The sequence below is a fragment of the Corvus hawaiiensis genome, chromosome 5, assembly GCF_020740725.1.
Source record: "Corvus hawaiiensis isolate bCorHaw1 chromosome 5, bCorHaw1.pri.cur, whole genome shotgun sequence".
Lineage (NCBI taxonomy): Eukaryota > Metazoa > Chordata > Aves > Passeriformes > Corvidae > Corvus > Corvus hawaiiensis.
The window spans coordinates 61,948,654-61,972,024 of NC_063217.1; the positions used below are offsets into that span (position 1 = coordinate 61,948,654).

The 23,371-nt window shown below is 54.0% G+C and overlaps 1 protein-coding gene across 1 annotated transcript; it reads left to right on the top strand.

Moving 5' to 3' along the window:
- Window positions 1-14,993: 14,993 nt before the first annotated feature.
- NKX6-1 (NK6 homeobox 1) lies at window positions 14,994-18,620 on the top strand. The gene is made up of 3 exons (XM_048305363.1): window positions 14,994-15,603; window positions 16,267-16,439; window positions 17,430-18,620. The coding sequence occupies exons 1-3, from the start codon at window positions 14,994-14,996 to the stop codon at window positions 17,679-17,681; spliced, it is 1,035 nt and encodes a 344-aa protein (XP_048161320.1). The 3' UTR covers window positions 17,682-18,620.
- The last annotated feature ends 4,751 nt before the right edge of the window (window positions 18,621-23,371 follow it).

Here is a 23,371-nt window from a genome sequence, read left to right on the forward strand (position 1 = left end):
TCAGCCTGGCCATGGCAGCAGCTGGCTGCCCAAGAGCGTTCCCATAAAGACACTCAGTCTAAATGTCACTTCGACATCCACACACTGGCTTACTGTGCCTGCAAACACAGTGCCAGCACCTCTTGCAAGGCAGTGTCAAGCCACTCCTGCTGTCATTTACATTATCCATATGGTGACTGGCTTCACCAAGCTTGATTGGTTTTATTTAGTTTGTTTTAGTTTTATTATATAAACAAGACTATTATTATGTCCCTCCAAAGGTATGCTTGGCATGTTTTTAATGTAAACGCCATGGTTCAAGAACTGATGCTGTGGGTGGACATGGATTATGACATTAGTAAAACAACTTCAGTCTTGCTGCTAGCAAGTGTGGACAGAAGATCAGCCATTTCTGTGAAAGATTTCACCCGTGCACTGCTGGCAGTGTCAGGAGGTAGCAGGTCTGCAGCATTCCCAAAAAACCAGCAAAACCTGGTGTGCTAAGAGAAGGGCTGCTGCAGCACAAGGCAAAGCAGAGACCCAACACCAGGCCAGACAGGCCACAGAAGTTTTTGACATTATGGACAAAGGTGACAGCAGCAGCCCACTGCAGGTCAGTGATTTGACCATATGACCTGAACTCTCTAACAATTCACTCTTGCTAAGTATAATTTCTCCATAAGTGAGGTATGATGGGGTAAATTGAGTTGGAAAAATTCATCTCTACTCAGAAAAAGAGAGGGTGGGAAACCTAAACCATACAGGGTGAGCAGAGGGAACCCCAATGAATAATGAGGTGCTCTTTTCACTCTCTCCTCTTTCAGTATGTTTCTCCTATTGAGTTTTCCCTTGTGGGTGTCCCTCCAGCAAAGCTGTCAGAAGAAACCAGTTTACCTTACTTCAAGTGCAGGATGTGCATTTAACCTGTTGGCCCTGCACATGGGAGGAGCTGTCTGGGGGAAAGCATAAACATTTATTTTCTCTGTACAGAGAGAATAAGAAGTGGTTTTTCTGGTCTCCACAGCTTTGCCAACCGTGGTTGCTGCAGCATGTGGAGCAGACATCCAGGCTGTTTCCCCCAGCATGCAGGTCCCACACATGGGTCAGTAGCCTGGATTGGGGTGGACACCAACTTTCCACCGTGGAGCAGCTGGGTCTAGCTGAAGAAGTACATGCCTTGTTACAGCCTTTCCTGGTGCACCTGGCCTGAAGAACATAGGGCTGAGAATGACTAGATTTCTTTTGCCACAGAAAAAAACCCTTCTGTGGTTGATGAGACAGAGATCATGCTTCAATACCTGCATAAAGATCATTAGGCGTATTTTTATATCCCATCCAGGAGAAGAGTAGGAACCTCCATTTCTTCTACACCTGTGCTCCATCCTTAACCTAAACAGTGAAGGGGAAAAGAAGTCATCTAGAAAAGTTGAGAGGAAAAAAATACTTGTTTAGCAAATGGCAAGTTGGAATAAAGTAGCAATAATGTCAAAGAAGGAAAAGGTGAAGTACTCGATGCATATTAATGAGCAGAAGCAAGGCACGTTCAAGATGAGTCACTGCATTTTGGGAGTAATAAAGACAGCAAGCAATGAACAACTGGTGACAGTGGGGTGAGGGAGTGAACAACCCTCTGGGCAGTGCCACTGAGAGAGAGAAAATTAAAAACAAGGACTAGGCCCCGGCGGGATCAGGCAGGAATCCAGCCCTAGCTTCACTCCTCTCTCCCACCCAGGTGTTCCTGCTCCTGTGACGTGCCTTTTCACCCATGGAGTGCTCAGAAATGCGAGGAAGGACAGCAAAACCAGATGTATCACAGCAAAGCATTTCAAACCTCTCCAGCTCAGAGGAAAGAGGCAAGAGGCTCCCAGAAGAGCTGTGGAGCAGGGGGCTTAGGGATGAAGCAGATCATGGGAGTGTGGTTGTCCTGCTTCTCAGCTGCAGCACCTTGCAGCCATGGGAGCCCAAGTACCTGGTTAGACTGGTCAGATGGGAATTTTCCAAGTCAACACCCTGTTACTCAGGTTCCTGTGGGGCAAGTAACTACACTGGCTGGAATGTAACATCACTTCTCCAAATGCTGTGACCGTGCATGGTTTCACAATGTGTGGCAGAAACTTCTATGTGCTCCCGGGACAGAGGGATTAGCATGTCAGCCGACGACTCTCCTGATGTTCAGATATTATCACCTCTTCTGGATGGATTTCTGTGTCTTGATGTGTGGAGACCTCAGAGGTTTCTGCTGCTCTGTCTTGCCTTTTATTCCCACGTGAATTTAGTGGCTCAAAGCTGCCAGTAAACAACCCAAACCTCATCTACCTACCCAACATTATCTGCAGCACAGGGAAGCCGCTAGCAAGCAAAACCCTGCACTTCCCCCAGCTGCCCAAAGTTAGGACACATCACCTGCCCCGGCTGTGCTACCCCCTGCCCTGCACTCCAGTTACTCAGAGCAGGCAGATCTCCCTCGCCTGCTGCCGGCTGAGCCTGGAGCTGCCTCTGCTCTGTGTCTCGACCTACGTACAAAAGGAGGAGTTTTCTGCAGGGAGACGTGAAACTGGAGCCCTGACATTAAAAGAGTTATATAAGCCCTTACACAAGCTGCATCCAGCCTCCTGACAGAAAGGCAGCCGGCATGGAGCTGCTGCTGTCTCCACTGAGCAGCAGAAAGGCCCTTGCATGGCGGAGAGGCAGAGTGAAACTGCTTCATGGCTGCAGCAGCAGAAGGAAATGGAAGGAACTGGTTCCCTGTCCGCTCAGAGCCTGGGGAACAGAAAGTATCTGGCTCAAAATGTATGTTGGAAAGAATGGCATATCTGCAGTTGTAACATTGAGGATCGCTACTGCCGGCAGTCTCAGAAACAGAAGTGGTTTGCAGGGTTTGGGGTTTCTTTTTAATGGATTCCTACTAATGCACAGAAGTGAGACAAGTGGAAAATGTCAATACCTACTGGTCAGCACAGGTAGTAATGTCAGGCCTTGTCAGCAACAGTTCAGTATCCCCTTAAATAATATCAATTACGAACAATATTGGAATGTGCTGCATTCAATCAATTTATAATCTTTTTGCATCCCTAAATAATATTAAAGAGGATAACCCCCAGTCAGAAAGAAGCAGAGGAAACAGCGATACAACAGCCTCAATCAGGCTGTATGACTGTTCTCCAAAGCACAAGGCTAGCTATTAATACCCTGTGTTTCCCTGACAAAACCAAGAGCTGCAAAACACGGCCTGGTGCTGCCTTGAAACAGTGCACAGGAGCCCAGGTGTTCAGGATATACTTAAAGCTGAAATTCCGGGTCAGAAGGTTGTTATTACACAACCTGTACACTCTGGGATGAATTCTCCTCCAGCTCTAGGTGCTAGACTCAGGTGCTGGAGAGAGGGAAAGCTGCACTGAGGTAGGGACTCGTATGAAAGAGGCTGCTTTCCCCCCCTTTAAATGAATACAGCATGAGCTCTAATACTGCCTCACTGGGTTTAACAGGGGTCAAAAGCCAGTGATACTTTGCCAAGGCATCCTGAAGAGAGCATACATATCTATATTTTAGTAATTTATATCCACTGACAGCACTGAATTGTTCTTTTGTGTTTAGTTAATATGTCGTGTAATCTGTTTACATTTGCTAGTCTGGCATAAAAACATTGTAGTCTGTGGCATTTGTGGTCGACTATTTGCTTATTAGTTGTACATTTGAACTTTATAAAACAGGCCACTTGTATGCCAGAAAAAACAAAGCAGCAAAACAAACTGACCTCATTATTTCCAAGTTATGCACCGAAGTCTGAGGAACATAGTCTAGTGACTGCTGTGAAAGCTCTGGCAGCAGAAACCTTTGCCCTAGGCAGCTGTCACCTTCTGTTTGGTCCAACTGACTGAGTATTGCACAGCTACTGAGTTATTCTTGATCCTTTATTCCTACCATAATCCCAGGGATGGTCTTACTTTTTCCAAAAAAAATCCAAAACCAAAAGAGGGTTCCTATGTGGTGGGTGCTTGGCTGCTGTTTTCACATTAGACATGAAATTAATTCTTGAACTTGTTGAGGCTGTCTGAACATGCCATGAATTTGCAACACACCCTTCCTGTGCAATTGCATGTGCACTATATGTTATATTATCCATGCAGATCCTTTCTTTTCATACAAGCCTCTCTTTGGAATACCATAACTTGCAATTCTTCTTTTTGCAAGGAGCTGTGGGCACAGAAAAAGATGGAGACAAGCCTGATGAAGAAACAGACTTGCTGATGCCAGGGGTAAGGACTGTACATTTACAGCTCCAACTGGGAAAGGCTAAAGGGGTAAGCACTGGATTGTTTAAAGAGACAAATGGCACCACTCTGTCAAAACACAAGTGGCTGCCAGAGAGAAAAGAAGAGCTGGCTCCATTCTAGACAAGTGCCACAAAATATAGCACTGGCAGAATCAGCTGTCCCCCAACAAATTCAGTCTAAAGGATTTGGAGACACTAGCTTACCCTCTGTGTGTTTTGGGCAGGACTGAAGAGCAAACCATTCTTCATAAAGTTTCATATGAGGCTTTTAAAAAGGCCTCACTAGATACACAATAGCTCCTTCAGGCGACCCCATGCACGGTAGCTTCCCAACACCTTCAGAGTGGTACCAGCCTGGTGGGGACTCAGGGGGTGCTGGGACACCTGATCCCTCACAGGACAAGGTCAGGCCCCCCTAACCCACAGCCTGCAGCAGAAAGGGCAGGAGGAAGGAAGAGGAGACTGATTGCCTCCTCAGAGCTCCCATCACTCTGTCTGGCAACACCTCCTTGACAGGAAAAACTTGGCCAAGCAAACTGGTTGTGCCCGGTGCCTCTTGCCAGAGGTTTCCCTGGAGGTGGAGACCATCTATGTTAACATATATATTGGTTGGCACCAGCCTTAACACCACAACTGCCTGCAATTTACAGCCAGCTGCAAGAGATAATTCCTTCTATATGATGTCCAGGGAACTGCGTTTGTGCCCAAACATCACTGCCCTCTTCAATCCCAGGTTGTTCTGGTTCTTCCTGTGTAACTGAGCAGACCACAATGCTCTCTGATGGATGGACTCTCAGGGAATGGGCTTTCCTACCACACTATCAGCAATGCCCATTTTATCCTCTGGAAATAGTCGTGTGTTCCCCCACATGCCAGATACGAGGCTGAGCCCTGGTCCCATCAGTGGAAATTTTGCCATCTTAGGCCGAGGCAAAAGCTGTTTGATGGTTTCAGCAATATCTCCCACTCTCAGGTCAGAGTAATGCTTCCACAAGAAGTATTTACTGTTTACTTGATTTGTGGTGCAGGGAGCACAGCCTGCACTTGTCTCTGCTCTCTGTCACTGGATTTGCTCCCCTCCTCTTTATGTCACTTTCAATAAGTTTTATATCATTTCATTTAATTGAGCTCTAGTATTACCCACTCTATTACATTTCAGTTCATGAGAAAAGTTCATCTAAGGTATGATCAGGCATATCACCATTGATTTTTAGCAGTTTATGAAATATCACTCTGTTTTGCCAGCAATACCATCTAACTATCTTATCTCGAGAGACAGGAGGAGCATTATGGCACACTCGGAGTATATTTTGTAAGTGGTGAGCAGCCGACAGGATGCAATTAAGCCAAGTATTACAGTCACAATCTGGAAAGGTTGCCCTGTAAAGTCTTGGTTTGCTGCCATTTTGTTGTGGTAGTCTTCAGACCGAAGTACATCTTGTACTTTACAAAGGTGTTCCTACAGATTCACTTAGGTGAATTCTCTGAAAGTTGTCTTCCAGTGGTAAAGCCATAAAAATACACTAGAAATTACCAGCTGGTTATACATTTGGCATCTTTTCCATCTTTCTCCAAACCTTGATACATGTTGAGAGAAGCATCTTCCCCCCTATTTGAAGAGCCAAGACAAAGTGAGCTTCAAAAGACAGAGACTCATGGCCTCTTCTCTTTTTTTCTTTGTGTTTCCAGGTTTGTAGTTGAAAGCCTCTCAGTAAATCTTGACTGGTGACTTTTGGACATATGCCACAACACTCCTGTTCCTGATCTCACTTTTCTCCTCCCTAAGTCACCAGCACATGCAGAGGCAGCTCCCAGGAAGTTCTTGTTATGCCTCTTTTTTTTATGTGAAGGTGTCAGATTTATTGGGAAAGTGCTTGATTCTGGACAGCTTTTTCTAGAGACTTGCTCTGTGTGCTAAATGGGCAAAGGTATCTGGGCTCCATCAGTCCCTGTCCCTCAAGCCTCTCTGCTGCCTGCCTGCCTTGATCACAGTGAAGGAGGGGTCTGCAAAACCAGGAGGAATGGGTACTAGTTGCCCAAAAGAGGCACCAATTCTGCTTTTTAGCATTTTTAGCTCTTTTCAGGGCTCTGACCAAACTGGCTGGTCCTCAGTCAGGTACTGCCAGAAGCACGGGACTCAAATTGGGAATGGAAAACAACCACAGCAAGTGGCTTTCTACTGCTTCTATTATTGTGCCAGACAAATGTCTGCTTACCTAAAACCTGCAGTGCAAAGCCAAAACAAGAGAAAGAAGTCCAGAACTGTATCTTCAGGCTCACTCACTCTTTGATACAGGTATATTTTTTTTCATGTAATTGCAAACTAAAGAAATTCCCTGTTTGCCAGCACAAGAAGACTCACTTTCAGCCAGCTGCTGTACCAGCACAGTGCTTTCTGAACAGCATCCTTCATGCCCTCCTGACACCTAACCAAAGATAGTACTGGAAGAAATTACCTGGGTATCTTACAGCCAAGAATTCCCTGCTGCCCCGTCCCCAGTGCCACTAGAAGTTCATGCAAGCTGCAGAACGTGACTTGACATCACAGGTTATGAGAGATGAAAAGGAAAGCGTGAATGTGATCAGAGCAGGAGCTGATAGAGATGACTGAGAAACCTGTAGAAAAATGTCAGTTTCCTCTGTGGAGTGAGAAAAGTCAGTATGCTTTATCCCAGGAGTTCTTGGCATTGCCACTGCAAACTGAGGTGAGAGCTGGGATTCAGACTTTCACAGTAGGAAATTGCCCCTTCTGGATGCAGGCATTTTAGTGGTCTACATCTCCTATCCTTCACTAGAGAGGGAAAAGCATGGGGGAAAAAACCAAACCACTGAACAGTTCTCTTCTCCTAGGGATTCAGCGCCTTACAGAAAAATCTGACAAATGGTCTTCCGGCTTCCTCAGCAGCTCCCTCACTCCTCTGGAGAGCAGGTCCAACCTCCTGTGCTTCCCTGCCCAGGGCCGTCCCCAGCTGTGAGACTGCTCCCTCTGTTGTGCGTGGCACTTCATCCTCTCCTCCGGAGAATGGGGTTGAGCCTGGCAGAAGCCACCACATCCCCTCAGTCTATGGAGCAGCACTCACAATTCCCCTTAACAAACCCCTATGCTGTTGTTGGGGCCATAGGGGTGGAGTTTGCGGGCCTGGATGGCACCACACCTCGGAGGGAGGGAGGGAAGTGACTCTTTGCTGCTGCTCAGCGTACTGCCAGGCTGCTCTGCTCCAGGAGTGCCAAAGGCAGGAATTGTGCACACCAAAAGCAATGGTGGAGGCTCCAGCCCTGGCCCATCCAGGGAGACGCTCTTGCCCCTCCATTACTGCACAGCCGCCTCCACCGGCATGGGACAGGCAGATGCATCCTGTCCTTCCTGACTGTACAAACAGGTTTGTACCTTCCCGTGGTTTCCAGCGGCTGGCGAGGGCTCCTCGCTAGGTGGAGCTGCCGGAGCGAGCACGGCAGCGCCAGGAACCAGCCCCGGGATCGCCGGGCGCTCCCCGAACCGCGCCGCGCCCCAGCCCTGCTCCCCGAGCTCCCCGTCCTCCCGACCCCGCCGATGTCGCTCGGCTTGCTTCGGTTACACCGAAACTGAAACAGAGAAAGCATGATCTCTCCTTAAACAAAGTCGTAGTACGAAGTATACCGCTGTCAGTGGTTTTCTCTGTCATTTGGGCTGAATCTGCTAATCAATGCAGGGCTGTCAGCCTTTGATGGGATGGACAACGCTGAAATATGATTTTCTAAAAATTATGCACATTTGATAGCCACAAATGTGCACAAATGATAGCCACCGCCACTGCTTTCACCCTCCCTCCCCCATTTAGATCGTCAATTTAATGATTATCAGTTCCCTGACACTGGACCACCCTGTGCCAACCATTTCTAAGCAAAGCTCTCACTGCTGATTTCCGTGGTGGGGCTGCTTAAAGATCAATAGCAGCGATGGCCTAGTGTACATATATTTGTGTCACAGAGTGAAAGAAACTGTATAAAAGCTCCAGGTCTGCCAGTTAAATTTCCATACAATTCTGCTGCTAATGTGGAACAGAAGTAAAGCCAGACATTAGTTTAGCCATAGAGGATACGTGGTTATCCACATCAAGAAATCACCCACGTGGATGCCAGGGCAGTGCCTGGACCCATATCCAGCAGTTGTGAGGGGCACTTACTGCCCTGCAGGTGCTTGGGAGGCTCAGCTGGCCAGCCAGGGCTGGGGGACAATGGGTGAACTTCTGCTGGATCTAAACTGCCGTCTTTATCCACATCTCATGTGCACACACACTGCACAGAGGGAAGTTTCTGTGCAGCAATGCACAATGGAAGAGAAAAGGAAGGTAACTTTGGAAGAGTGACACCTTCACAGCCCTTCGGCAAAGATGAGTGAGGGAGATGGAGCACCAGAGTTTCTTGTCCCTGCTGTTGCACACCTGGCCTACAGCACATACACTTTGGACTCGCTGTTAACAGCGGGTTTCTAAAATAGTTTCCTTGCCTGGGGCTGATCAGCTACATGCATCCAGTCCCCACGAGGTCCCCACCCGGAAATGGAGCAGGCCTCTCACCAGCAATTACATCTCAGACTGAGGTGTGCAGAAGCAGCAGCAGTCCCGTTGCTGCTGCTCCTGTTTCCAGTGGAGAGGAGGGCCATCCCTAGCACAAGGACTTCAGCCCTTAGCAAGTTAGAGGGAAGTGCCTTGTCTGAGTGCCAGGTCACATCACGGGCACATCTGTGCTGGCTGCAGTGCTTGGTAGCACCGCACAAACATGGCAATGTTGAGAAATCTGTTGAGCATTAATTAGTGAGAATACACCGAGGGCTGGTAATCAGTAATGCCACAGGGCTGTTGTTAGCAGGCCTTTGGAGCCGGGATGCCAGCAGAGAGGTGGGTGGGTGCACCTGCAGCAGACCCCTGTGGCCATATTAAATCATTATGCACAGTGTAATAGCGCAGATGGTGACAGATTCTGGAGGTGTAAGCTGGTCAAACTCCAGGTAAGAGTTGTACTGCTGAGAGGGGAGCGTGCAGTGTGGGCAGAGTCTGAGCAGGACACGGGCCTGGGGTCGGAATGGGGCTCGGAGCAGTACTGTGCCAGGAATGGTGTCCGGCGAACCTGTAGATAGACATTCTGCGCTTGTAATCCTTTCCTCCTGGCTTTTCCCCAGCAGGGGTCAGGCTGAACCAACGATCACAAATCAAAAGTAAAAGTAACTGCTGTGCTTCAGCAGCAAATATTCTCAATGTTCCAGAAACGAGAAAAATATTTTGCCTTGCTGAGGATATGGAAAACGCTTGAACATTTCACTTAAGAAAAGCGAAAGAAATACTGAAGTGGTAACAGAGGTGAGTGCAGGCAGCAGCCTGCAACACCCTCCTCTTTGCAGCTGTTTTAAAAAGGCAATGACCGTGTCCTGTTCCCAGTCAGTCTCAGCCTCCGTTCCCAGTTACTCTGGATACGCTTCAGTGTAAATGCAAGGAGAAATTCGGGCAGGATGCGCGGACGACAACGTTAGCGCGGCAAAGTGACGGGAGCGTGTCCTCAGAGGTGCCTGGAAGCCCCCGGGGAAGGCAGAGCTCGCAGCATCCGCCAGCGGCTGGAGAGGGAAAGCTGCTCCCCGTACAAACCATTCCTGCGCGCTCAGAACAAGTAAGTTAACGCAGAGCGGTGCCAGTCCTAGCTCGACGTCTCCAGCACACCCCTAGCGAGAGCTGGCAGAGTTTCGTGGTCCTTGGCACTCTGAAGAGCAACCCAGGGAGTCCGCAGTGGGGTCGCCAGCGAAGTGACGCCTCTGACTTTAGCTGTCACTAGAGGTCTGCGGGCAGACACTCTGGGACAAGAATGCTAAAAAGCAGGTGAGATGTACCCAAAGGCCCGGCTCCTGAAAAATTTTCTGGCCAGCTTTGTCTCAGTTTATCGCCTAGCAAGAGGACACAGAAGATGGCATTTCATGCGTGGAATTTTAATGATAAAGTTATTATATTTTAGTGTATTACTGGCGTGCGATTTTGTAGTCTTACAAGAAATTTCCGTTTCCACATCTCCATTAAATGTCTGATTCATTTTCTTGGCTCGTGGTAATGCCTCAAACTACATCACTAAAGAATCAGTGCTCTGCATTAGATAAATATAAGACCAAGTCTGATTAACCTATTAACTATTTTTAATTAGCTTTTACTGTTCTTCAAATATTCCGTGTTTTTGAGGAAGCGGAAAGAGGCTGAGAGCAGGCTGGTGCTGTAGAGATGTATAGAGCTAGCATATGGACCGAGATTATTCATCATCATTGGCAGCAGCTCTACTGTAGGGAATCTTGCAACAACATCACAATTTTCCGGCTAGAGTGAATGCCATAATGGACACATTTGTGGGGTGAGTTATGGCCAAGATAGAAAAAAATTTAAATCTTTATAGCGTTTTTATGCTCTGTCTTCCTTTTTGGTAATCAGATCTTGATTAAGAGTTCGAATTAGCACCCAGAAGAACATTATGCTTTCCTGGCTCAGTTCCTTCCCACGACGTAGGGCAGGCAAGAAATGATTCAGTGGCTTTACAGTGCTGCTACAACAAAAAGGTGTCTATATACCTAGCCACCACTTTAGGAGAGTAACCGGCTGCTTGCCTGCAGTGAGGAACGTATGGCAGTGGCAAAATAGTTTATTTGCTAAATAAAGCGACTACTTGATTTAGTTTAGACAGGCTCCTCTCCCCGTCACGATGACTTATCGAGGAAAAAGCTGGGCAAGGTGGGGTTCGCTGTCCCCCCTGCTGGGGGGCTGGAAGAGCTCCGTGGGGCAGAGCCAGGCCTCCCTCGGGGGCAACACCCCGCGCACAGCCGGACCCCGCGGGCGGCACGGTGCTGCAGTGCGGCTTCTGTCTCGTCGGCTTGAAGAACATCTGACCCTGCAATGCCACGGGACGTTCGACCTTTTAATTTTAGGCGTCCTCATGGTTTGGTTGGTTTTTTTTTTCCCCCCTTTCAGATATGCTGAGACCATTCCGGTCGAAGTGAATTTTGGAGGCACAACTGCTCCAGCACTCGTACTTCCTATGCCTCGAACGAACAAACAAGTAACTACAGCTTTTTTTTTCTTTTTTTTTTTTCTTTTTTTTTTTTTTTGACGACGCTTCTTCTGTGAATTCATTCACACCTCCACTTCCACCGGGAGAGACTGGGCTCCTCATCGCACCTCAGCCCCTCCCTGACCCCGGCCCCCGCCCCTCACAGCCCGGGACCCCACTGTCCCCGCTACCCTGCCGTCCCCGGGGGCTCTGCGGGCTGCTTCCCCAAGGCCCCGCGGGGATTCTGCGGGAGCTGCCCTCCTCTCTCGGCTTTGCATCCTCCGGGATGCTGCTGGCCCCTGCTCTCCGCTGCCCCGGCCGCGGGCCGGCCGCTCTCTCTTCCTCTCCGCCCGCACCCCCCGCTCGCCCTGGCGGCTGTTCTCTCGCTCATTACTGGACTTGGTAGTTGTTTTATCTGAAGCGGTGAAGCGCTTACCATGAGACCCCGTGAAACTGGTGAAACGCAGCCGGGTATCGGTGAGCAGCTCCGGCTGCAGCGGGTCCGGTTAGTAACCCCATCTGCTCAAGAAGTACTTCGGCTGCGGCGTTTCCAGGCTGCGGTGTTTCCAGGCTGCGGTTTGATCACCCCGTTAGTGAAGTTTGTTGCTGGGGTGGATTTCACCCGCACCGCTGCCTGGGGTTCTCACGGTGTCCCCCACCCGCTGCTCAGCTGCTGAGCGGCACCGCACAGCCCCGGCTGCCTTCTGAGCTACTTTGCCTGACTACTTTTGCTTAGGGAAAAGAGCAGCTGAGTATGGAAAAGGAAATAAATATTAATATTTTCGAATATTTCGGTTATTAAAGACAGAGTGGAGGTAATACTGACGTCTGCTTTTGAATCCGTTTCTCATGCAGGGGCAGCCCTATGGGTGCCATCCCACCTGCGATGCTATCTTTAGGGGAGAAGTTGAAAATAAACACTCGTTTTTTCAATATGCCCTCAGTTCCTTACAGTGGGAAGGGAGGAAAAGAATTTGTGCTGGAGGGATTGTTTTGTTTTGGTTTTTTTTCCGGTAGAAAACAAGCCTGGAGGTGCCGGGCGGCGAACTCCCAGCCGGGCCGGGAAGGAGATGCGGAGCGAGGGGAAAGGGCCCGGTACTGCCGGTACCGCCGGGCCGAGCGTGGGGCTGGCAGCGCCCGCTGCCCGCACAGTCGCGGGCGGTCCCGCAGCTCGGGCCGGGCAGGCAGGACCGCGCTGCGGGCTCAGGCCCCGCTTCCCTCCGCGCCAGCGCGGACCCGCGGTCGAAGCTGCTGCCGCTGCCGGTGCCTGGCCCTGGCAGAGCTCCCTCGGGGCGCTGCGAGGAGGGAGGAGCGGGTCCAGGCCGGGGGGGAGCCCTGCCCCCGCACCGTCTACTCAGCAGGAGGGAGGAAAAAAGGCTCCCCTGGGTGCTGGACACGCAGAGGGGCCGCCCCGCGCCTACCTCAGGACTTCCAAAAGCGGTTTAGCATTTCTCCCCCCCTAATTCAAATGCAAATCGCTCGCTCCCCCCTCTCCATGCCCGCTGCCGGAGCCGAGCCTGGGCCCGGGGCTGCGGCGCCGGCCGTGCGGGGCTGCCGCGGCCGAGCGCTCTCTCGCTCCACTGCAAGCAGCAGGAGAGCACTTTTTTTTTTGGTTTTACTTTTAGAATATTTGCGAAGTGACCCAAGGTCGGACAAAAAAGAATTCAAACTCGGAGATTTAACTCGAGCTTCCCGGAGGTGCCCTTCGGGTAGCTGTGCCAAAGTTAAGGCGAGGCAAGATCCTACGCGCCCTTTCTCCAAGTGTATTCCACAGCTTTATAATTTAAACTAAAACAATTCAGAGCAACAAGGGATTATTTAGAAATAGAAGGAAACATCGTGCGATGCAGGTAGAGGACCAACATACCTCCCCTTTAGCTAAGATTCGTAATTAAAATAGAATTAATTTTCACACCATCCCGCTTTTCCACGCTCCAGGAAAATACACTTCCCCACAGACCCAAGCTCTCGGGCACAGACAGCGCAGGGTAAGAATTGTTCAGGGTGATTTTGCATCACTCTTCCATGGAGTGCTCTTTAGGGGACACATGGGATTTTTTTCCCTTCCAGCCATGGGCTACGGGAAGAGCCGTGAGCAGCCGGGGGCGCTGGGCACAAGTGTCCAGGGGGCTCGCTGTTACCGAGGGCCTCGGGTGTACAACGCCGGGCAGTGCCCGGGGCACCAACACCGGGTTCCAGCGGGTACAGAGAGCATCCACACGACCCAGAGGCGTGCGGGAAGGGCCGAGTTCGTTCACACCACCCGCATCCTAAGGAAGCGCTGGGCAGGCTCGGCCCGGCCGGGACTCGAGCGGCTCCGCTCCCCGGAGTCGCTCCCAGGGTGGAGGCAGAGGGACAGAGAAAGGAAAAACGGGAAAAAAAGGGAAGGAAGGAAGGAAGGAAGGAAGGAAGGAAGGAAGGAAGGAAGGAAGGAAGGAAGGAAGGAAGGAAGGGAGGGAAGGAGGGAAGGAGGGAGAGAGAAAGAAAGAAAGAAAGAAAGAGAAAGAAAGAAAGAAAGAAAGAAAGAAAGAAAGAAAGAAAGAAAGAAAGAAAGAAAGAAAGAAAGAGAGATACAGAGGGAGTAGGTGATATGAATAGATAAAAAGATGGGGAAAAGACAGAGTAACACAGAACGAAAAATTAAATGAGACAGGGGAAGGAAAAAGAGTAGGAGAGAGAAACGGGAAAAGAAAAGGGAAACGAGAGAGTAAAGGAAAAAGAAATAAAATGTAGAAAAATAAATTTAAAAAAAAACGGAAAGGAAAAGGGAAAGGAAAAATCAAAGGAAAAAGGAAAGCAAGAAAGAAAATGAAAAAAGAAGAGGAAAAAGGAGAGGAAAAAAAGGAAAGCAAAAGGAAGAAGAACAGGGAGAAGAAAGGGGAGAGGAAAAAGGGTAAAGTAAAGGGAAAAGAAAAAAGAAAGGAAAAGGGAAAGAAAAGAGGAAAAAGGAGAGGAAAAGGGAAAAGATGAAGAGCGAAGAGGGAAAAGAGAAAGGAAGAGGGAAAAGAAAAATGGAAAGGAAAAAGAGAAAAGGGAGAGGGGAAAAGGAGAACAGAGAAGAGGGGAAAATAAAAGAAAAGCCAGGAGAGGAGAGGGGAGCCAGGCGAGCCCGAAGTTGGCGGCAGGGCGGGCGCGGCGCGGGTGGGCAGGGCCGGCAGCCGCCCCGCCCCCGCCCCGCCGCCGCCGCCGCCGCCGCGCCCGCTGCCGGCCGTGCCCCCGCTAAAGGAGGCAGGGAGCGGGGCGGCGCGGCAGTGCGCCCCGAGCCGCGCCCGCAGCCCCGACAGCAGCCAGCAGGAACCGCGCCGGGAGGGATGCGGGGCGCCGGGGAAGAGGCAGGGGCGGCGAGCGCGGCCCCCGCGCCGCTGTGAGCCCTCGGCCACCGGCGGGCAGCGGGAGCGGAGCTATATCCGTGCCGGCGCACGGCCGCTGCGCAGACATACACATATAGCCGCCGTCCGACAGCAGCGCCGCTTTCCGTCCCGGGAGCGTCCGCCGAGGCGCAGCCCCGATGCCCGGGGGGACGGCAGGGCCGCCGCTCGGGCGCGTAGCTCCCCGATAGAGGCGGCGGCCCCCGCGGGCTGGATGCGCGTCGCCCGTGCGGGCGGCACCCCCGGGCCGGCCGCCGGGGCCCCGCGGCGCTAGGGGCCGTCCGGGCCCCCCGCCCCGGGCCGGCGGCGGCGGCGCGGGGATGCTGGCGCTGGGGCAGATGGACGGCGCGCCCCGGCAGGGCGCCTTCCTGCTGGGCAGCCCGCCGCTGGCCGCCCTGCACAGCATGGCCGAGATGAAGGCGCCGCTGTACCCCGCGTACCCACTGCCCGCCGGGCCCGCCTCCTCCTCCTCCGCCTCCGCCTCGCCCGCCTCCGCCTCGCCCTCGCCGCCGCTCGGTTCCCCCGGCCTCAAGGCGCCCGCCGCCTCCGCCGCCGCCGCGGGTGGGCTCTCGGCGCTGGGCACGGCCCCGCCGCAGCTCTCGGCCGCCACCCCGCACGGCATCAACGACATCCTCAGCCGGCCCTCCATGCCCCTGCCGGGCGCCGCGCTCGCCTCCGCCTCGCCCTCCGCTTCCTCGGCGGCGCCCGCCGGGCTGCTGGCCGGGCTGCCCCGCTTCGGCAGCCTCAGCCCCCCGCCGCCGCCGCCGCCCGCCCTCTACTTCAGCCCTGGGGCCGCCGCCGCCGCCGCCGCCGTGGCCGCCGGGCGCTACCCCAAGCCGTTGGCCGAGCTGCCTGGCCGGACGCCCATCTTCTGGCCGGGAGTGATGCAGAGTCCGCCCTGGAGGGATGCCCGCCTCGCCTGCGCCCCCCGTGAGTACCCAGCGTCGCGGGGCAGCGGGAGGAGAGGGCCCGGGGAGCGCCGGCGGGAGTCCGCTGCCAGTGCTGGGGAGTCCGCTCCCGGTGCTGGGGAGTCCCCGTGCCCCGGCATCGCTGCGAGACTCTCTTGCCCCTCCACTCAGGGCCCGGCCGTAGCTGAGGGGGTTGACTTTGCTTCGATTTCTTTTGTTTTCGTTTCTTAAGTTCACTTTGATTTCTCTGTCCCCTCGGTCGGCGCAACACTCTGTAATACGTCGCCGGTTATCACCGGCGAAAAGCGGAGCCCTCCGAGGGGAAGGTGGCCGCGCTGCCGCCGTGGCTGCTGGGGACTCTCGGGGCTGGGGTTGGCTTTAGGGGTGCGCAGAAACTTTCCCCGAGCAGGACTTTCCGTAACTGCCCGCTTGCACCGGCTGCGGCTTTTTTAGAAAAAATATCATTTGCCCACTCAGATTTTTGATCCTTAAAGGAAAAATAATCAGGGGGAGCCGAAAGGCCAGAGCCGTCGCCTTGCCCAGGCGTAGTTTTCTCTACACATGCACCCCCCGCGTAGAGACCCCTCCGTCCCCTGGGGCCGCTTGAAAGTGAAGCGCTTTCCCAAATCCGTAGATTAACTTGTCTGTCCCTGCCTTCCCTTTCTCTCCCCCCTCCCTTCGCCAGATCAAGGCTCAATTTTGCTGGATAAGGACGGAAAGAGAAAACATACCAGACCCACTTTTTCTGGCCAGCAGATTTTCGCTCTGGAAAAGACTTTCGAACAGACGAAATACCTGGCGGGCCCGGAGCGAGCCCGGCTGGCCTATTCCCTGGGGATGACGGAGAGTCAAGTCAAGGTGAGAGCAGCGGCTCACGCACTGAGTGGTGCGGGGCTGGAGGAGCGGGGAACAAAAGGGCCCCACGGCGGAAACGGGGCCCGTTCGAACCGCCCGGAGATGCTGCGGGCTGGCGTGGCCGAGCCCACGGGCACACGGCGAGAGCTTCCCCGGCAGCCACCGGCACTTCTCCCCTTATTGCCTTACCGCGGGGCCGAGAAGGTTATTTTAAAGCGTATTAAAACCCAAGCAAATTGAACCAAACAAACCCAAGCACGACTGAGAAGCTCGGTGCGTTCAGCCTGACCACTGTGGGGGTGGCCAGCGTACTGGGAAAGCCGGGGAAAGGGTGATGTTGGAGTGTCGCACTGTCGCACCCGCACTCTTACGTTTTGGTTAAAAACTCTAGGCTTTGGGCAAAGCGGAGGTGTGAGGGGTTGGGAGAGCGGGCTGAGCACCCCGAGAACACGCAGAGGCGTTTGCTCGGCGGACTGGGCCAGAGGGGCCCCTCGGCGGTGCTCACGCTTTCAGCCTGATCCGCAGAGCCTCTTCTGTCACTGCAAATACGTCCCGATGGCTGCGAATAAATTATTGCAGCTTCTACAATAAAAATGCCCCCCTCCTCTGGCAGCGCCCTGCCGGAGAGTAAATACATCTGGCGGGGCAGCGGGGCTGGGAAAGGGATCAGCCCCAAATGTGTGTTTCCCCGCCCCAGACAGGATGTCAGGGAGCGGCCCGGGCCCGACGCGGGCCTCGGGGGAGCTGGGGACGGCTGTTGGCCCACGCCGGGTGGCCCCGCGCCGGGCCGGGTGTCTGCGGCTGCCGGGAGCGCGGTGCCGCGGGGCTCGGCCGCTTTCGTTGCGGGGAAATCCCCTGAAGGACGGTGAAGCGGGAGCCGCTGCCGCAAGCCGGGGACGGGGACTGGCGGGGAGCGGGGTGGCAGCGGCCCGGTCCAGCCGCCGCGGGTGGCCGTGCCGGTGATGGTGACAGTGACGGTGGCGGCGGGGGCAGGTCTGGTTCCAGAACCGACGGACCAAGTGGCGGAAGAAGCACGCGGCGGAGATGGCGACGGCAAAGAAGAAGCAGGATTCGGAGACGGAGCGGCTGAAGGGCGCCTCGGAGAACGAGGAAGAGGACGACGACTACAACAAGCCCCTGGACCCCAATTCAGACGACGAGAAGATAACGCAGCTCCTGAAGAAACATAAGCCGGGGGGCGGCGGGCTGCTGCTGCACCCCCCGGAAGGGGAGGCCTCCGTCTAGCCCGCTTCGCCCGCCCCCGCTTTCGGAGATGTACAGATCTATTTTTCTAGACTCTACGCGCCCGGGAGGAGGAGGAGACGCCGGAGGGGGAGCAGAGAGGACTGCGGGCAGCGGGCCCCAGCGGGCGCGCCCGGTCCCCGGCGCCGCGTGTTGTTGTAGGGTGGCGGGCGGAGGGGAGCAGCGGGGGCTGCCCCGACCCCCGGCCCCGCTCCCGGCCGTGCGGCGGCCGCGTCTTGCCGGCTCTTTGTAAATAAACCGTGAGTCACCGCGACCATAGGCGTTCCTTACTGTGAATATTTAAAATGTAAAATACCTTCTTTTTTTTTGTACAGCGGGGGCCGGGGGCGCAGCCGCCCCGCCCGCCCCGGCTCCCCGGCACCGGGGGCACCGCAGGAGCCCCCGAGACGGCGGCAGGGGGGCCGCCGAGGAAAAAGCCGCCGTGGCCGCCACCGGTCCCTCCCTCGGGCCGAAACTGCAGCGGCCCCGCGTGCTATTTATTAGTATTTTTGAAACACTTTCTGTTGCGGTCGTCGTGCGGGGGAGGGGGGGGGGGGGGGAGGGCGGAGGGACAGATTTTGCTTTCATTTACACCGTTTCCAATCAACCGCGTGTTGAAAAAGTAGCTGGTGGGAATTGTCACAACCACTGTCAGTCAAAATATAAAATTCATTTAGTTGCTGTATTTGAATTTAAAGTGTGTTTTCTTTTGTATCATACGGAATACTAGAGAATGTAAATTGTTTTCTTTTTTTTTTTAAGCTAATAACGATGATATATCGTGATATAGCATCTTAACATTTATTAATTTATATTATAAATAATTCGGTTTGTAAAGAGAAGAAAAGCCCTTTGCAAGACCAGTTAAATGTAATGCACTTTCTGTTAAAAAAAAGAAACAAACAAAACAACAAAACGATAAATCAATTAAACCAGTTTAAAGACGTCTGCTGCCTTCACTAAAGGGTACAGATAATCTCATCTCATCAGAGATTAAATAATGAAATCACGGTAAAGGGGGAGGGAAAAAAAGAAGAGATAATTTTCATGGTCTTTTGTTGATCCTTAGTAGTAGGGGTTTTTTTGTTGTTGTTTGGTTTGTTGGAAGATTTTTGCTGTTTGGGCGCTTGCTTTTTTTTTTTTTTTTTTTTTTTTTTTAAAAGAATGGAAGTTGACCACTTTGCTGTGGGAGTTCAAGAACGATACAAATAAAATAAGCCGCTGGTTGTTTGGGGACGTGAGCGGGCAGGCAGTTTCCACCCGAGCACTGGAGCGGTTCGGCTCAGCCTAAATTAGGCTGTTTCAACTTTTTCAGAGGCGGGAGACGCAGGGTTTTATTAACGGCAGAGTGTTACCATTATTATGGGAAAGAAACCGCTTTCCAAGAAGAAAACAGTGAATAAAATAAGAGCCCGGCTAAGCGTCTAGAACAAATAGACCCAACACCAGAACAACTGGTTTAAATTGAAACTCATTATCTGACGTGATCATTTCCATATCTAAACAATCCAGAAACAATCGCTTTTTTTTTTTTTTCTTCCCAAGGACCAGCAGAGCAAACAGAATCGCTGACATGAGAGCGAAAAAGGGCCAGTTATTCTGGAGGAAATACATAAATAAATTATTCTATTTGTGAATAATTTTCTAAACAGAAAAAAAAAAGAGAGAAAAAGAAAGAAATAAAGAAAGAAAGAAAAAAAGTACAGCAGGGTTTTATTCCTCTTTCGGCTTAGACAATGCCGGAGCCGGGAGGAGGGAGCGAGCCCGGCGCTCCGCGGCTGCCTCAGCACAGCTGCCCCGGCTCTCCCGGGCCGGGGTGCCGGGCACTGCCCATCGTCCACCGACACTCCCACCCCCACCCCCATCTTTCCCGAGTCGTTGTAAAGGCAGGAAGGGAAAGGCCGGTCGTTTTCCAGAGTGCTGACTCGGCCCTGCCGGCTCTCGTCGTCACGATTTCCCCGCGGGTTTTGCGGGGCGGCGGGAGAGAACTCAAAGTACCGCGGGGTCCGGATCACCGGGGTGGGGACCCGCCGGAGCCCGGCTGGGTGTCTCCGCCGGGATGGGGCCGCCCGCACGCCCGCAGCCCCTTCACCCGGTGGCCACTCCGCCGGCCCCGCTCCACCGCAGCCTGGCCCCGTCCCGCGCCCTCCCGTGTGCCCCCGGGCTGCCGCGAGTGCCGCCCGCCCCGGCGGTCCCCGGCCCCTTTTCCAGTTCACTGCAGCGCCGACTGAGGTTTTCCAGTTAATTTACTTCTGCACAGAGACCCAGCTGGCCACCAGTTGCAGTTGGCACCGTCAAAGTGGAATCGCAGGGAAAAGAGCCGAGCGCTGCCCGCTTGGTTAGACTGGTTTTGTCTGGGGCGCTGGAAGAAAGAGCAGGGGATTCACACGAGCTCACGGCCCCCCTTTTAGAGACATGTTTTGGAAGCCAAAGCCGGCTGGGCTCCCTCTCTTCCAGGAAAGGACTTTTTGAGGAAGAGATTCAATAGCTAACCTCGGGATAGCTGCCACGGACAGCGCGGTGAACAATTAGAAGACAAATGTCAGCGGGCTTCACGGGGCGTGAGGTTCCCCCGGGTGCGCGGGGGCCCGGCCGAGAGAGATCAGCCGCAGTTTCGGCTCAGTCCTTCATGCAGGCAGGGATTTGTGGCGGAACTGTGTAAACTCCGGGATAACGACATTAAGAAAGTGCTGCACAACCACGTCCATAGGGAAGGGGGCCGGCGGAGCAGCCGTCCCGCTCTCGGGCCCGGGCCGAACCCCCCGCGGGGAGCGATCGGCTGCGCACACGCGTGGGAAGCGGCGGGCGCCAGCTGCGCGGCCGCGGAGCTGGGCGGGCGGCCCCTGCCTAAGTGGTAAGAGACCACCGCAGGCCGGTCCCGACAGCTCCCTTCGCACACAGCTTTTGGCTTTCCCTTCTTTCTGTCACAGAGCCCTCGGTTTTAAACCCCGCTCCCTTCTGCGTGCGTGTGCGGGATTTCCCGGCTCAGGGGAAATAGAGGCGGCTGTTTCTGGGTTTGCTCTGCCTCCGTCCCTGCCATGTGCCTTCTCTGGGGTGCAGAAGATACCGCGGGAGAAGTTCCTGGCTGTGCAATCCCAGGGTGCCCAAAGCATCCTCTCTACTTTTCCAACGCCTCTGCTTTGTGGAGGTACTTTGCAAAGGGAACCCGCTGCGGTCCCTCTCCAGCCCCAGCGAGCATCACCGTGGGCAGAGGAAAAACTTTTTCTTCTCCGCAGAAGCGCCCCAGGTGCAGGACCATTGCGCCCTGCAATAGCCGTGGACACCGGGGGACTGCGGGGGGGGGGGGGTGGAAGGAGGGAGACAGGAGAGATACGGGAAGCAAAAGAGCGGCCGGGGGTCACCCCGCCGCCATACCCCGCTCCCGGCCGGCAGCTGCTGCCTGTGGGACACATGCATATGGATGCGGGACATATGGACGGGGCAGGATCCGCACCGCCGTGCCACACGGGGGATGCAGGTTACAAGGGGAAGCCCGCGGCCGGCGGGCGGGCGGGAGCGGCAGCAGGGAGCGGGGGAAGGAAGAGCTCTCCGCCCGCGGGGTAATGAAGGGGTCGCTCTACTCGGGGCGTGTGCCCTGGGGGAAAAACCCAGTCCCTAGGCCACTGTCACCCGGCCCCTGACAAGGCCCTACACCAGCGCTGTCACAGCCCCGAGGCCTTCCGGCTCTCTCATTCCGACAGCAACTCCGACACAGAGCCCCCGGCGTAGGCAGCAGGCAAGGCAATGCCTACACCCTGCCAGAGGGATGCCCAGACCGACAGCAAAGCGGGGACAGCGCGACCATTTCAGCGAGCGATGACTTCCCCCGCCCTCTCCCTCAAGTGTGGTCTCCTGTTACGAGCTCCTGAAATCCCGTTATCGCTTATCACTTCTCAGCGCTATTAATTTTTAACGCTTCCCATGTTACACACTCGCCGTCTTCCCTCCGGTCTCCCTCCGTTTGCCGCTGTGACGTTGTTTCGTGCAAGACTTTCGTTGTACTCCTGCCAGCCGCCCCGAGACTTTGCTTTGGGCACCCCCCCCGGGACCCGAGTCGTCCCGCAGGCCAGAGAACCCGGGGTTTAAAATGAGGGTGATGGGCTTTCATCCCCGGCCCGAACCCTCCGAGTCCTTCCCGGTATCGGGGCCGCGGGGAGAGGCGCCGGCGCTTGCTGCGGGATCCACCGCTCAGAGCCGGCGTTGCCAGCCGCAAATTAAAAAGTAAGATGAACTGCTCCCTCCTAATTGCAGCTCTGCCTTTACCTTCTGCACCGATAGGTATTTCCCAGATACACGTTTCTGGCGGCGTTTGCCAGCTGTCGCCAACAGCGGTTACAAGTCTCCGTGAGGGATGCAAACATCTGCCGGGGAGGAGGCGGCGGCGGCGCTGCCACAGGGAGCAGCAGGAACCCCGCACCGCGCCCGCACCGCGCCCGCACCGCACCCGCACCGCGCCCGCACCGCACCCGCACCGCACCCGCACCGCGTCCGCACCGCGCCCGCACCGCGCCCGTCGCGGGCCCGGCAGCGGCGCCGCGCCCAGCGAACGTGGCTGATAAGAATAAAGTTATGGATACAAGGGCACGAGCAGGCGGCACCGCGCCTCTCCGCATGCCCCGGGGGTTCGAGCCCTGCCCGGAGGCCCGGGGCTTGCGGGAGGCGCTCGGCGGGGCCGGTCGGTGCCCGCGCTGCCCTCCGAGGCCGGCGGCCTGCGGGGAGCGCCTGGCGGCGGCCCCGCGGCGGCCCCGCGGCAATAACCTGCCTCCGCACACCCAAGTGCATCCCTGTAATAACGTCCTCGATCATTTATTAAAAGTCGTGTCAAGCGAGCCCATATAATTCATCTTTATGCAAATACATCAATGTCAAGCCATTAGTGTATTGCTCGGGTTTTTTATTAAAGTGCATTCTTTTTAATTCAGCTCAGTAAAATACGAGCCCTATTGCTCAAGAATTATAGCAACTATTAGAGTAACATATGGGCAACATGCACTCAGAAAATAAAAATCAACAGATAAAGTGGCAGGGTCACAACGGGGAGCAAACACTTAACAAAATGGCAGCGGGGTAATAGATTTTCCTCCCGCGCCCCCGGCTCTGGGGTGTCAGGAGGAGCCCGCCGGTGCGATCGTGGGGCGGCCCTGCCCAGAGCCCGCGGCCATCCCCGCCCGGCCCCGGCTCCAGCCCCTTCCCCGGTCCCTTCCTGGCCGAGACTGCGGGAGCGCAGCCCTGCCCCACCGATACGCACCTCCGCGCCGCCGCCCTCCGCACCCCCCCAAAGCTATCCCGGATTTAATGAGAGAGTTGCCCACATCCTCATCACCCCAGCATGGTAATTGAGCAGATCTATTAACTCGTTACACTAGATTTGTTTAAAGAGACTATTACACAGTCATTTAATCAATTTGTTACACTGGAGGTCCTGACTTATGAGACACTTGCCGTATGATTCCTTAATGACTGAATTAATTTGTTTTAATAAAACCAACATTGTGTACAAGCACATTTCGAGAAATGTAATTTTGGAGACGGAACAGTCCAATGCTTCATCTGATTAAGTCTTTTCTATGGTTTATCAAAGTCGGGAGTTGCCGTCATAAACTGCATGTATGGGGTATTTTTCTTTTTTATAGCGTCATTAATTTAATATGGATCATTAGTTCTTTATACACATGCATGTTCTGACAAATGTA

What these genes read in the sequence shown, in the direction of transcription:
- NKX6-1 (XM_048305363.1), top strand. Translation starts at nt 14,994, where the DNA reads ATGCTGGCGCTGGGGCAGATGGACGGCGCGCCCCGGCAGGGCGCCTTC. An exon ending in CCGCCTCGCCTGCGCCCCCC is followed by an intron (nt 15,604 to 16,266) that starts GTGAGTACCCAG and finishes TCCCTTCGCCAG; the next exon opens with ATCAAGGCTCAATTTTGCTG. An exon ending in TGACGGAGAGTCAAGTCAAG is followed by an intron (nt 16,440 to 17,429) that starts GTGAGAGCAGCG and finishes CGGCGGGGGCAG; the next exon opens with GTCTGGTTCCAGAACCGACG.